Here is a 15,672-nt window from a genome sequence, read left to right on the forward strand (position 1 = left end):
AGATGGCAGCACGCATCTTAAAAGCGTCGCCCGATTATACTTTTATTAATGCATTCATGAACTTTTCCTCAGTCTGCTAGTCAAGAGTAATGAAGTTTTACTTATAGTCGACGCAACGACTGCGCGGGAGTGAAATCACACCATCTGGAGTGTTACGAACGAAGTTGCCAAGCTATAGGCTATATTTGTTGAACATAGGCTATATTATGTTCCAGCGGCGCGGCGCGGCCGGACAGCATGAAGCGCGACGCGGTGTACGCGCGCTGCCACGAGCTGGTGAAGCGCTACGTGCAGCTGACGCTGGACTGGGAGCCGCGCACGGCGCCGCGCGGGGCCGTGGCCGCCATGAGCTACTTCTACGACGTGGCGGCCGACGCCGGGATTATTGGTATGTCATCATCATCATCTCCTTACCCTTATCCCACTTAAGTGGGGTCGGAAAAATATGTCAATCTTTTCCATTCGTCTCTATTACTTGTCAACTCATCATACACTCCTTTTACACACATGTCCTCTTTCACACAATCCAACCATCTCTTCTTTGGCCTTCCTCTCCTCTTATGACCTTCCACTTGCACATTCAACATTTTTCTAGTAATATGACTTTCCTCTCTACGCATTACATGTCCATACCAAGCTAACCTTCTACTCCTCAATTTTTCTGTCACTGGCGCCACCTTCAGACTTACTCTTATATACTCATTCCTTATTTTATCTATTCTGGTATGTATCGTATTTTTTTTTTAATAATACTTCTTTTGTATCGGACTGCTTCATATTTTCTTTTATAACTTTACTAGCGGACGCCCGCGACTGCGTCCGCGAAACTCGAAATCAATGTTAACTTTCAAGCCCTATTTCACCACTTTAGGGGTTGAATTATAAAAACTTTTGAATCACATTATATTTTGTATTTTTTTTATGATTTATGAACAAATTTTTAAAACTGTAACCGCTCTCACCGTTGAGCTATTGAGGCTTTTTGTTTGTCTGACTCGGGATTCGTACCCCTCATTGTCCGTTGTTAAACAAGCTAACTACGGGATCAATGAGGTAGTTCATAATTATCAACCCATATTCGACTCACTGCTGAGTTCGGTTCTCCTCAGAATGAGAGGGGTTAGGCCAATAGGCCTCCACACTGGCCCAATGCGGATTGGCGGACTTCACTTAAGCCACGTGATATTTAATTTCTTAAAATGCACACAACAGAAAAGTTGGAGGTGCCTGCCCCGGATCGGATTCGAACCTACGCCGGTGGTTCGGAGGCAGAAGTCATATCCACTAGGCTATCACGACTCATAGGTAATGAAGTATTAAGAAGGTTTGTTTCACAGATGTAATGAAAGGCGGCACCGTGTCCGTGGCGCAGTACCGAGCGAGCGCCATCAAGGCGTGCTCGGCGTCCAACGTCGACCAGCCGTGGGCGTGCGTGGACCTCGTGTACGTGGTCACGCTGTTGCAAGACGCGTACAAGATACGGGACAATGAGCGCATATCGGTGAGTTGTCACTCTACTTGTTTTTTTATTAATAATAAACTTTACGGCTCTGGGTTCTAGCCCTTTTGAACACTCTACTCATCTGATACAAAAACCTCAGACTAATTACATAAGGACTAGTATTACACCTAAATACACGAACAAAATTGTTTTTATTTTTTTGAGGAAAACAAGCTTAGATTAGATTAAACTAGAAGTAGCTTGGCAACTTCGTTCGTAACACTCCCGATGGTCCGGGGGGCCAACAGGGGGGGGGGGCAGGCTGGGGGCCGTGTAGCGATGAATGAAAAACCCACGACTGATGCTCCTCACTTCCCCGCACGCATGATTTCACACCCGCGCCCCCCGTCTTTTCCCCCCTTCGCTTGCATATTTACACAAAAATTTTTTTTGGGGAGCTTTTTAACCGACGAATACGATTACAACTATGAAACATCGATTCTATAGAGACAGTTTTTATAATCGCCTTAGATTGTCGGTCATATACTTTGAAAAAAAAATAACGTCTAGCGCGGCAGGTCCTTATGTAATTAGTCTGAGACAAAAACCGAATTTGCTTTTGTTTTTGGACCTCGGACCTCGCTTATCTTCATCATCATCATCATATCAGCTGATGGACGTCCACTGCAGGACATAGGCCTTTTGTAGGGTCTTCCAAACATCACGATACTGAGCCACCTGCATCCAGCGAATCCCTGCGACTAGCTTGATGTCATCAGTCCACCTGGTGGGGGGTCGACCAATACTGCGCTTTGCAGTGCGGGGTCGCCATTCCAGCACTTTGGGGCCCTAACGTCCATCGGCTCTTCGAACTGTGCCCCGCCCATTGCCACATAGCTCGACTTCGCGACTCGTTGAGCTATGTCGGTGACTTTGGTTTCTTCTACATGCCTTAAAATAATCGTTTTCCTTTTTCAGCTTTTCAAAAAGGTGGACGGTCACGAAGTGTCATGGGCCCTGGGGCTCGCTTACACCACAGTGATGCACCGCATCGCCACCGCACCAGCGGCTTAGCGTTAGCGATACTGACTTTATTTATAGTAGGGGAGCCGAAGAGGGGATTTTTGGATGTACTCGAGCGCGACAGACGAACATAAGGAACTATAGGTTGCACGTTGTTGAGTACCTCCACCAAGTATTTGCCCTTAATATTGATGGGTATGTTTGAGGCAATAAAAAAAGCTAACATCAGAAATACTTAACCAGCACGTCAGATAGGATAATGTTAGTTGATAGTTAAAAGGTGTGCATTTCGAAAATCTAACAATTGGAGGGAATGGGAGGGTTCAAAGTTGCAAAATAATCCCTTGTACCCTTGTAATCCTATTCTCGAGCAACGAGCGCGTTTAATACTTTTTTAATTTTAAAGAAAATTATCCCCTGAAGATTCGCTATTTTCGGCCGATTTCAGTTAGCCGAAGTAAAAAATTGTCTTAAAGTCTGCAGTTTTTTACCCCGACGCTAAGAGCAAAAAAAAAACATTATACGAAATACCTATATCTACCAAATTTAATCAGTCCATATGACGCTTAAGTAACTCCGAATTTTGCAGCCTGGGCTCCCCTACTATTGCATTCATTATATTTTATATTATAATCCTGATTTATTTCACTCTTATTCCTATTAGTTCAATTCGAGAAAATTGATTAACAGAGATTATTATTAATTTATTATAATTTCTATTATCGCTTAATGTTCCTCGTTTTATTGATTTTATAAAATGACATTATGATTGATTTCTGTATATTTATTTAATTACAATTTGACAAAAAAATACATTGAACTGAAACTGTTTAGACAAATTAACTATAGAAATAGAAAAAATGTATTTTTCGGGCGTCAACGTGATTAAGGATTTTGATATTAACGATTAAGATTTTTCAAAGTTTTTACACTGAATTTTGTAATAATATCGACTCAATTTTTATACTGATGTTGTTTTCAAGACTTTTTGTCGACGCAATTGATTTTCTACTTTTAATATGCTCGTTTACTCACGTGTTTGTAAAAAAAAAAAATAAACTGTACTCTGCATACTCGTTTTGTACGTGTTTATAGTTCGCACTAAATCTTAAATTCAGCGAACAACGCTTTGTAATAGAATACGCGTTCATTGAGTTCTATGTTGACTAGAGAAGCTGTTCCAAGCAAAAACAATGTCGCATATACTATGTGCGCTGTAGCACGGTGCGGGTGACAGTTGCCTTATGTCGTTCATAACGCCTTGAACATACTATTATCGTGAATCCATTGACCTCTTATTATAAAAGGACGCACAGTCATGTAGAAAATTTCACTTAAAAACTGGCCAGTTTTGCTTTGACAGTTTTAGAATTACTGGTAAGGAAAATTGTACCTAAAGGCCTTTTAATAAAGTCCAATATTCAATAAAATCCCAAATTCAGATCAAATTCAACCTTAAGGATTGAGTTTAAAGTTGAATTTACAAATGCGACTACTTGAATTGAGTGCCAAGAAATTGTGTTTGGCACTCATTGAGTGTTGTGAGTGAGTGAGAGTTTTTTGGTTGCTGATTGTGCATCCACTTTTTAATAGGAAATCGCTGCGTGAATCGCGAAACTTTCAAGAGTTAAACGAACTGTCACCCGCACCATGCTATAGCGCACGAACTAAAGCTAATTGTAGTATTTGCTGCACAAGTGTGACACTAGTTAACTCTACCCATACTATTTTACTATGCAGCGCTAGATCACTTAAAGAATATTTCTTGCGACCTTAATGCCATGAATTATGTGGTGCTTACCCTTTTCACTCAGCTTAGTTAGCTAGTGAGAAAGTATGAAGTGGGGCGATATCGCCGCAGCTGAACGGCAGTAGATATGAGCGGTGTCTTCTCTAGTATGTATAGTAACTCAATGTATGCATTGCATTATTCTTTGTTGACATCAATGCCATTGCACTGCAGGCTAATTCACTATCTTTGACGTATGCTAACTTATACGAAATTGAGAACTTTTATGTAACAAATGTCATCCGATGCTTACTGGTGGATATTATATAGTATGTAGATGACACTTTGTCAATTGACTTGTTGTCCACTACAATATGTTGATATCAAAGAGCAAGATAGTGAATCAGCTGCAGGCTAATTCACTATCTTTGACGTATGCTAGTTGACATTTACGAAATTGAGATTCTATGTAACAAAATGTCATCTGATGCCTACTAGTGGATATCATCAGTAGGTAGATGACATTTCTCAATTGATGTGATGTTTATTTTAATAGGTTGATAATAAAGACCGAAATAGTGAATAGGCCAGCTGGTTGTATATCCACGTACTTTTAATAATCAAATGCTTTAGTGCGAATTATAAAGCTTATTTTTCTTTGTTATATTCAAGAGATTTCTATGACTTTATAGTGCTAATTGATTACTGATGTGCCTGTATTTGAACCAGTGAGAACTATGCTTAACAAAATTAATGTGCAACACGCAAGTTCTTATTTTACACTCTTCGTACGAACTGTAAACATAATTTTTCATATAAATAATATTGTCTAATTTCTTACTGTGTCTTAATGGTTGTATTGTAAAAACAATAAATTTTATTTATTTTACTATTACTACACCAATATAACAATTATGTTATTGCTTTGTCAAAATAATAAAATATTACCATTGTGCTGTGTTAATTTTATGGTGACCATGTGATTTTCTATGAATTTTACATAAATAATATTGTATGTGAAATATTTCATTGTGAATAATAATAGTATTTAAATGACATACTTATTCGAATAGATCTTACTGTGTATTTTGTGATAGTGAAAATTAAAGCGTCTATTTATATTTATATATCTTCGGCTGGATGGATGGGGTTGTAACAGATGTTACAGAAATAATCTACTCGGACTGTTGCTAGAGTTTTGTGCGACTGTATAGTACTTGCCAGTTTGTGTACTTTTTGTATGGAGATCAGCGACCTTTTTTTTTTTTTTTTTTTTTTTTTTTTTTATTCTTTACAAGTTAGCCCTTGACTACAATCTCACCTGATGGTAAGTGATGATGCAGTCTAAGATGGAAGCGGGCTAACTTGTTAGGAGGAGGATGAAAATCCACAGCCCTTTCGGTTTCTACACAGCATCGTACCGGAACGCTAAATCGCTTGGCGGTACGACTTTGCCTTATTATGTATCTCGGTGTGCCATTCAAATAGTGAGTCACTACATCGTTTTTCATCTTATATTCGTTTTGGTGATCATTTGACATACTTATTTCAACGAAATGATCTTGACTACACCATTTTACATCCAATGACAGTGATTTTTTGTTTTAAAGATCATCTAACTTTAATATTTTAACGAAATTACGTAAATACCAGATTTTTGTTAAAATAACGTTACTGTAATGTAAATTTACGTAAAATGAGGATAATTATGTAATTTCGTTGTAAAAACAAAATTAGATGATTGCATAAACGAAAATACGATGAAAAGCGATGTACCTAGTGACTGTTTACTCGTATTTGAATGGTACACTGAGGTACATAATAACCCTGCAGATGTAGTGCGTATTACGTTGAATGTACGTCAGATGCATTGCGTATTACATTGGTTGAACGTCAGGTGCATTGCGTAACACATTGGTCGGACGTAAGATGCATTGCGTATTACATTGGTCGGACGTCAGATGCATTGCGTATTACATTGGTCGGACGTCAGATGCATTGCGTATTACATTGGTCGGACGTCAGATGCATTGCGTATTACATTGGTCGGACGTCAGATGTATTGCGTATTACGTTGATTGCACGGCAAATGTTTTGGCGTATAACGTTAGTCGGTGAAGGTCGTTTCTAATACTGATCTTAGACAATTAGAAAAAACCTACACTCATTTGTTTATTGGATGATAAGTGATTTATATCAAAATGCGAGTAGGTTGCCTCAAAAACTTTGGCCAAACTATCATTAATTATAGTTAATAATAGTTTGGCCAGGAAATTTTACACAACCTGCTATATATTTTTCAACGTACTAAAGATAGAAGACACTCCATCCATTCAGATGGGTGAAGGTCGTTTCTAATACGGATCTTAGACTAGTAGATGCATTACGTATTACGTTTGTCGTACGGCAGACACATCACGTATTACGTTGGTCGGGCATTAGATGTATTTATTATTTTTTGTTATTTTTTTTGTAGACCTTGTTAATTAATTTAGAGATTTGTCAATAATGGGGTGCACTCATTCTTACCAGATATTATTTTTAAAAAGTATTATATGTATTTGGGAATCTCAACAGTGAAAAAATAATTGAAATTTTTATTTAATCTACTAGAAGACTTCATAATTTCAGACATACTTAATGATTTCTCTACTTGATATCAATGCTCAAATTTAGCAAATAACTATTATAGACAGAGAGCCAGCGACACCCAGACCTTCGTCATTTTATAAAAGCTGAAAGTTTGTCAGCTCATGCTTCTACCTTAAATATCAAAATCGTAACCATCTATGGCGCTTGGATTGTGGTGGCTTTGATATAGCAGGTTTCAAGGATCCAGACCCTCAAAGTACCTATAAAGTATGTTTTTTTTTACATTTCTATCGGCATAATATGAGAAATTATATCCCTTTCCGCCAGAAACTTGGCTTTATGGCAACCCTTCGCTAGATACCCTTGAAGTTTCAAGTAAAATGGTGTTTTTCGAAGGGTTGCCGCGAAACTAAGTTACTGGCGACTGGGAATATAATTTCTCATATTATGCCGAGGGAAACAAAGAAAAAATTACACTTTTTAGTTAGACGGTTGAGGGTCCTTAAAATCTGCCACCACGGTCAAAACTCCATAATTGGCTACCGTACTTACGTAGGTAGGATCATGAGCTGACAAACTTTCAGCTTATATAAAATGACGAGGGTAAGTTCACGGGCTCTTAAGACTATTAATTTTCTTATATATATTTTTGTGTTTAGTTAACTTTAAGTATAAATAATACTGATGTCTGAAAGTTTAAGTTCCTAATGCAAATAACTTCAAGTTGTCTATCGCCTGGAGTCTGGACATACGCGCACAACACTAATGCACACAAATGAGTCGACTTATGTTCTGTAGTCGAATATTTTAATTTATAAATATTGTATAAGAGGAAGAAAACATTTTCAGTTTAATATAAATAGTGATGTAAAATGTTTTAAAATTAGTTACACATTTCTGGGACTCTGGTCGTGTTATGGCAGTCACACACGTTGATGTTTTAATTGCAGTCCCGTTTCATTATAGATTGTAACATCTATTTTAGAATTTAAATTATCGTGAGTGTTATTCATATATTTTTTTTTTTATAAAACATGTCTAAAACTCACGTGATATAACGTCGGAGTATACCCGACTAATTTTGAACCTGTACGGGGCCCTTTTTTATGAGATTGTATCATTCTTTTAGCGTGGTTTCAGTCATGTTCTGGCCAATAAAGCTGACAAGTTTGTTTGTTTGTACATGCTTATCTTTGAATTTTATTTCAGTTTACGATGTATGTAATGTAGACGTTGCAGGCCACAACTACAGATATTACCTGTATTTATTATCATACTTGTCGCACTAGAGGTCGATTTAATAGTTAAAAATCTTTTATAGAGTTATTCGGGTAATACAACTGAAATTATTAAAAAATCATGGCCTATGTTATTTAAAAAAAATCCCTACTGTTTACTGTACTTCTGATACCTATTGTCTCACATAAAAGGGTCGCATATTGTGTTTATTCTTTTATTTAGTGTTTTAATTGAATTTTAAAACACGGGTGCATTTACCATTGCGTTATAATGTGACGTGTGTAGCTGCCATTACAGATGTCTTTTCATTAGCTTTCATTGCACTGTTTATCTATTGTAAGTGACTAGCGGATCGGTGTTTAAGTAAATTGTACAAAATTTAATAAATGTTATATTTTATATTGCTGTCTTATTTATTTAAATCCATAGTTAAAATCAAAGTTTCGAAAGATACATTAATTAACTAGTATTAAACGTTATTTAATTACAGAAAATAATATTACGAGCGATTGTCAGTCTTCTATTTATTCAATAGATACTACTCGTCACGATTACAACAAGTTTTATTGAGAACTTTGGAACTAATAAACAACTCATTTCAACGGCTGAAATAACTACCGCAATCGTTTCGAGGTAAAAGCACTCAGCACCGAGAGTTCATGGTACGATCCCCGCTAGACTAAATTACTCACTTACACTCATTATTCATATTTTGAGTGTGCTTCAGACCACTCTACTGAAGTAAAAGTTATTTCTAAAATAAAATAATACATGAAAGAGAAACTCAAAAAATTAGTAGCGCTTAATAGCGCCATCTCTCGTGTCAGACTTGCTTTACTTCACAAGCACCTGCAAGTTAGTTCACAATTATGCTGTTGAAAAATTAACCGGATTCGGCGCTGTGTTGTGTCGTAGTTTACCAGTGTTACTACAGATGGCGCTTTTAAAAATTAACGGTATGTCATTTTGACTTTTCGTAACGCATTCACTACCTAGTATCTAATCTGTGGCATTCACCTATATGGGCCTAGTTCGGACTACTTTAGTATTTTTAACCGACTTCAAAAAAAGGAGGAGGTTATAAATTCTTCTGAATCTGTTTTTTTAGTCGAGTACGAACGAACGATTTTTGGGCGGTAAATTAAAAAAATGTTCGTAGTCGACTAAAATACTAAAGTAGTCCGAACTAGGCCTTAGGTATACACCAAGACAAGTGTGCGTTGGAGTTTGAGTTCAAAAATAAAAACAACGACATGTAATTTTAAAATTTATTGAGAACCGTATTACATTATAGTAGGTACAATAAAAATGTTAACACTAACATATTACGTAATACGTTCGTGAGTTCAGTCTCTAACAGATTACAAACAATAATCTAATTGTAATAGATTACAATATATGACTCGACTAAATATAGATGCTATTTTTACAAAGCTAATTATGGTGCTGGTTTAGTACAGAATTTGTCCGAAACTAAAATTACATAGCCTGATTAGTAACACAAAAAAACCTTTTCAAGGTACTTACGCCATTCTCATTGCAACACGTACAAGGTTAATTTTTTTGGAGTTTCTGGAGTTTATTGGAGTTTACTCCTTAAGAATCGATTCTTCATATATAGCCCCCGGTATTAAAAAAATATAACCAGTAAAAATCGATGAACGAACGACAGCGTTACGTTTTTGTACGCAACCTATTCTGCGCACTTTTCACCGTGCGCTGCCGCCAACAGCGTGCACACGCACGGGCGCGTTAGGGCGCGGCCTGCTGCTCCGCGGTTGCGCACCTTTCACTTTTGAGGCGTAGGTATTGAGCCGTACATAGACTACTTTTTATGCTGCGGGGCAACAGACACCTATTTAGACAGTCGATATGAAAGAGTAAACTCCATTCGTGCGTCGGAGCTGACACATACTTTTTTACGTACTGCAGGGTACCTAATTTAGTGTATTCAGACACACGTGCCTAGAATACCTTGAATTGAAAGAGTGAATTAAAATTTATTATTATAATTGTAAGTACAGTTTGTTACAAAAATCCTGTTAAAAAAATGTAAATTGTAAAATACCTAATGCTTTTGCATTTGAACTTGGTAAGATTTGAATATCGGAAAATATTTTAATGAAAGTCATCTGTTTGCTTCATAGACACCACAAAGGAATAAATAAAGGTACTTACTTAAAATAAACTCATACCTACATATACTCAGAGGCACAATTATCCGCCCACTCGCAGTTAATATACCTACTCGCGCCATTTTACAGTAGGCGGATAATTGTGCCTCTGAGTAGTAGTGCCAGTAAGGGTTTCTGTTGCACATTTACTGGAAATTATTAGTAAATATATTAATTTTGAGTAAAAAGTCCATTTCCCACCTACCTCCCAAATACCGGTTAGACGTTAGTTATAAAGATCGTAGGAGCTATTAAAGTGTTTAGTCAGCCATTGACGGTCAATTATTCTCACGTTTATGCAGCGCAAACGGCAGCGAAGACGTTTCATAAGCCGAGCCGTCATGCACGCAGCGACCAATACACGATCAGTTATAGTCGTGGGTGCTGAAAAACGTGAGAATAATTGATCGTCAATGGCGTGCATTTGAAGAATATGTAGGTAATAATTATAACGTTAGTTATGAAGATATTTTTAAATGGTTTTACTCTTATGACTTAGATATTATAATGCACTATAGATATCTATCTAATACATAAACATTTCAACCCTTAATTATTTCATAAACAAAACTTGTTGCGTTTTAAAAGACAATCTTATCAATGATCAATATTAGGTATTATAGACTTTTATCAATTTTACTAAATTTTGGCATATTGTTATTCTTATCTTTCATTTTTTATTATTTTTGTGAAAAATGCACTGTTTTCGGTTGCAATATGATACAAGTTATTGATTGCAAGGTTATGAAATGGTATCAAACTAAGATGTTACGCCCACCACACACAATCGAGTTTTCGTCCAGTTTGCAGTGCGCTTACGGATGTGGGCAGTGAATATAACCATAACCACAAAAATATGGTATTTTTTTCAATGCTTACATCCATAAGCCTAAAATTGAGCGTGTGTAGCTGGCGTAACTGTAACAAAATCTTAACTTAATTAGTACGTAATCTAAGAATGACCATGTCTATCGAACTGTTGATTATATATAAGTATGTACCTATTTTTTATTGTTACGTTTCTTCATAAAATATTAAGATTGTAAACTTTTATGTAAGTATGAGTGAAAGAAGTATCTACTAGCTACTTACTGAATATTTCAGAGAATTTCTAATATAAAAGCTATAAATAATAGAATGTAATAATAATTATAAACGTAAAAGCATCAACCTCTTAACTCTGTTAAAATTGCCACATTTTAAATACTAATCAATAGGTTTTGGTATAAAATATTAATCAATAGGTAAAGTATATCTAACACGTAGGTAGTGCATAAGTAAATTAGGTTCCTTAAATTATGTAAGACTAGGTAATAGAAGAACCTAAACTATACCCATAACTTAATTGTTAGTAGGTATGCATACATATAATGTTTGTTATTATTATTAATAATAAATTGTATAAGGATCAATTAATTATTATAGTAGGTACAAATAAGTAGTGAAAATGTTCAAGTAGGGATATGTATAACGTCAGGGTCCTTTATGAAGTTATATCATTTGAAGTCCATTGGAATAGAATTATTGAAAAAATGAAGTCAAAATATTTACTTTAAAACACGCAGTAGATCAATTATTTAAAAAAAATATTAAATAATTACAGCTTCTTGTACCAGAAAAGATAATGTTCGCCATCTTCGACTAGTAGATCATCTACACCTGAAAAAATATAAGTATAAAAATCAATATTGACAATCTTTGCATCCTACAATCCAGCCAGCCACACACAATCAGTTTCAAAAAATATCTAAATATGATTATAGGTATAGTTTCGTTATTTTCCCACCCAATTCCCTATGCGCGCTGCGCAGACTTGATGGTAAACTTGATCGTGTGTAGTTGGCGTAACACAATTTTTTTTTATTATGTCGAGGATTTTAAATAATGAATCACTACATCTCTTTCACCGTGTTTGCGTTTTCAGAATAATCTAATATTATGTTTAAAAAAAATGACATAGTTATCGTCAAATATCTTTAGTATAGTAGTGGTATTAGCAAGTTGTAAATTTATTAATAAAAAAATTTCGTTGCAATAACTATGTTAGATGATCCTAAAAACAAAAAAATCATTGCAACTGTATGTAAAAAGGCGTTGTCAAGGTAATTTCGTGAAATAACATTAGATGAACGAAAGATAAACGAAAATATGGTGAAAAATGTTATCAATATATAACCGAGATAACTTTAACTCAGCAGTTCAGTGACAATTTTGAAATCTATACTAATATTATAAAGCTGAAGAGTTGAAGAGAAGATTGAACGCGCTAATCTCAGGAACTACTAGTCCGATTTGAAAAATTCTTTCAGTGTTCGATAGCCCATTTATCGAGGAAGGCTAAATAAAAAAAAAAGGCTATAGGCTATATACTATCCCCGTATTCCTACGGGAACGGGAACCACTCGAGTGAATCCCCGCGGCGTCAGCTAGCTTAAGTAATAAAATGCTAATCTGACCCAGGACCTCTCTGTTTTGAAACAGCACTTCCAACTGCGTCAAGAGATCATAAAGTCTATACTAAAATTGTGATGACCTACCAACAGGTGCAACTAGCTGGTTTCCAGGTGGGCTAGTAGGGTCCGGGATCTCTGGCAGCCGATACAGCAGCCAATAGTGGTAGCCCATCGGCTCCTCCTTGTGTCCAGCGAGCGTGTGCACATAGTGACCGTTGGGCCACTCACTCGCTTCGAACTTGAACTTCGGCTCTTGCTCGGCGGCCATTTGCATTACGTGGTAGAAGGAGATGTTTCTGAAACAATAAGTCATAATTATCAGTCTATTTTCGTCGTTGTTTCGTCATGAGTCCTGATAGCTTAGTGGATATGACATCTGCCTCGATTCGGAGGGCGTAGTTTCGAATCCGGTCTGGGGCATGCACCTTCAAAGTTTCAAAATTAAATATCACGTGTCTCAAACGGTGAAGGAAAACATCGTGAAGAAACCGGCATACCAGAGAATTTTCGTTTCGTCTCTGCGTGTGTGAAGTCTGCCAAACCGCTTTGGGCCAGCGTGGTGGACTATTGGCCTAACCCCTCACATTCTGAGAGGAGACACGAGCTCAGCAGTGAGCTGAATATATGTTATGATGATGATAATGATCTAATTTGGACCTTGGAGAACATAGGCTATTTTTGTCGCGAAGGGTAGAAAGTTTTTATGAAAGTCTTTCATGTTTTGTCATTAGACGAATATCTTAGCACTCTATGGATTCACCGTGCGGGTGCCGGGATCATCGCGTGGTAAAGAAAAAACTCTAAACAGAGCCATGGACTTGTGATGACCAGAGTGTAGGTTTAAGGAATTCAAAATTATATTTTATATAAACTAGCGAACGTCTGCAGCTCTCCCCTCATAAAATTCAGTTGTTTTTATGACTATGGCATTAATCTTTTCATCAAAAAATTTATTAGCTCATTAAAGGTGTTATGTAGGGGTTGAAGTTTTCATGTAAGTCTGAAATTTTGAATTAGAAGTAGGCAATGATGTTAAATACTGTTAGATGTAAGGCGAAAAAATGAGGCGCTCAAAAGAGGAAAGGGGAATGTCCATTCCCGGCCCAGACCTTTCGTCCCCGCCCCCCACTTTACATAAAACTAAAAAATACTTGATAATTTTTGTTTAATAATGAATAAATTACTTTATCCATAGCGGTTTGCTATAACTTTCCCCAAAAAATAAGTTTCACAACGATATTTGACAATATTATAGTTGTTGTATGACATTTTTGAAGACACGAACATGAACAGTGTTGCCAGCTAAGTGATTTATTTGGTTTAATCAATATTTTAACCGAATAATAATAATCGATCTTTTTCTACAACAAAATCACCTGGAAAAGCAAAAGTTGTAATAGATTATAATGTTTTTGATTATAATATCTGCCTCACTCTTTAAAAACCATTGCATAGTCGACATTATAAAACGTTTCTTGATATCAAAGTACCTATTATATTTTTCGCAATAATCAACCACTAAGAACTCATCTGATTTTTTTAGTTTAATCGATATTTAAATGGATAATAATAATAATCGAGCATAACATTAAGAACATAGGATCACTGCGTAGAAACATTACCAACTACGCCATTTAAATACTATCTATACTAATATTATAAAGCTGGAGAGTTTGTTTGTTTGTTTTTTAATCTCAGGCACTACTGGTCCGATTTGAAAAATTCTTTCAGTGTTAGATAACCCATTTATCGAGGAAGGCTATATATTATCTCCGCATTCCTACGGGAACGGGAACCACGCGGGTAAACCGCGCGGCGTCAGCTAGTATAATATATAATATGAGTAGTAGCGCAAGCCCGTAACTTTTATACAATTTTTATACAATTTTTCCATACTCTATATAAGCTAGCTACACGATCGGCCAACGCGCAAGCTACAGCTATACTAAGCTGATATAAATAAGTGGTCAAAGTGGTCTTAATAGTTGATATTCAATCCCTTTCTTCCGATAACTTTATCCTTTCATCCGATCTAACTAAATCAAATTCTATATATTTCTATGTATGTATAAATAGTATACATATTGTAGATAATATATTATGTTTACATAATACATTGACATAAAATTGCAGGCGTCCGCAATTTTGTCCGGGTGAAAACGCAATATCATGACAAACTACTTGTATAAACCTTCTTCTTGAATCACTTTATTTATTATTGAAAACCAATAAAAACCATTGCGTCGTGTAAAAGATGGTGAAAACAATGACGTGTTATTCTAGTAATAAAATTATTCAATTAGAAATCGATACGAAGTTATTCGATTTTTCGTGTTTCGTATGGCAACATCGATTTGACTTTTGGACAGATAATCTGTTGATGTCAATAATTGTCAATGTCATTCTCATTTTAATAATTAGATAATGTCATTGAATTAATTTACTGATTTTGTCTGTTTTCTGTTTACCTTCAGTATTTTTTGAACCGAATTATAATTTTTCAAACCACAGCTATAATATAAATAAAACTTGCACGAAGTTAAATTCGAAATTCGAATAATGTTGACCCTGAACCGGAAAAATTACAAGTTTATTTCAGCTCTCAGATGTAAATACAAGAGGACATTTACGCTGCATTAATCAATGTTAATATCAATATTAAAATTATTATAGTTGGCATCAATTGTCAATAAAATGTCACGAAAATACGAATACATTCTGTTTGAAACATGCTCGTAAACAAGTACACAGCAGGTGCAGGCAGCATAAATAATGTTTGATCCATTTTTAATGTGAAAAACGATTATTATTCATAAGAAATAATATGTATAACTTTAATAATTTTTGTCATGTTATTGTGTCAAGTCACAACAGAGTGTAGTTTCCCATATAAGTGTTGAAGTGTCGCTCAGTGTATTTTTATGACTAACCAATATTGCTGTATTAAAAAGTACATTTACTGTGTAATTACTGGCGGAGAAGGCATATCATCTAGTCAGATGTAGGACAGCACATAGGTTT

General features: G+C 35.8%; 2 protein-coding genes across 2 annotated transcripts in view; one reads left to right on the top strand and one right to left on the bottom strand.

The window, feature by feature from the left end:
• The window catches only part of LOC112042806 (ectonucleoside triphosphate diphosphohydrolase 5), a 28,267-nt gene extending 19,844 nt beyond the window's left edge, over nucleotides 1-8,423 (top strand). The window contains exons 9-11 of the mRNA XM_024077973.2: nucleotides 216-388; nucleotides 1,338-1,501; nucleotides 2,420-8,423. Coding sequence (XP_023933741.2) covers nucleotides 216-388; nucleotides 1,338-1,501; nucleotides 2,420-2,515 — 433 coding nt within the window. The 3' untranslated portion in view covers nucleotides 2,516-8,423. The remainder of the gene's footprint in view (nucleotides 1-215; nucleotides 389-1,337; nucleotides 1,502-2,419) is intronic.
• A 3,209-nt stretch (nucleotides 8,424-11,632) lies between these two features.
• Nucleotides 11,633-15,672, bottom strand: part of LOC112042817 (uncharacterized protein CG3556) — a 74,661-nt gene continuing 70,621 nt past the window's right edge. The window contains exons 9-10 of the mRNA XM_024077989.2: nucleotides 12,736-12,947; nucleotides 11,633-11,857 (exon numbers count right to left, since the gene is read on the bottom strand). Of these exons, the coding sequence (XP_023933757.1) occupies nucleotides 11,796-11,857; nucleotides 12,736-12,947 (274 nt within the window). The 3' untranslated portion in view covers nucleotides 11,633-11,795. The remainder of the gene's footprint in view (nucleotides 11,858-12,735; nucleotides 12,948-15,672) is intronic.

This window comes from Bicyclus anynana, chromosome 8, assembly GCF_947172395.1.
Source record: "Bicyclus anynana chromosome 8, ilBicAnyn1.1, whole genome shotgun sequence".
Classification (NCBI taxonomy): domain Eukaryota; kingdom Metazoa; phylum Arthropoda; class Insecta; order Lepidoptera; family Nymphalidae; genus Bicyclus; species Bicyclus anynana.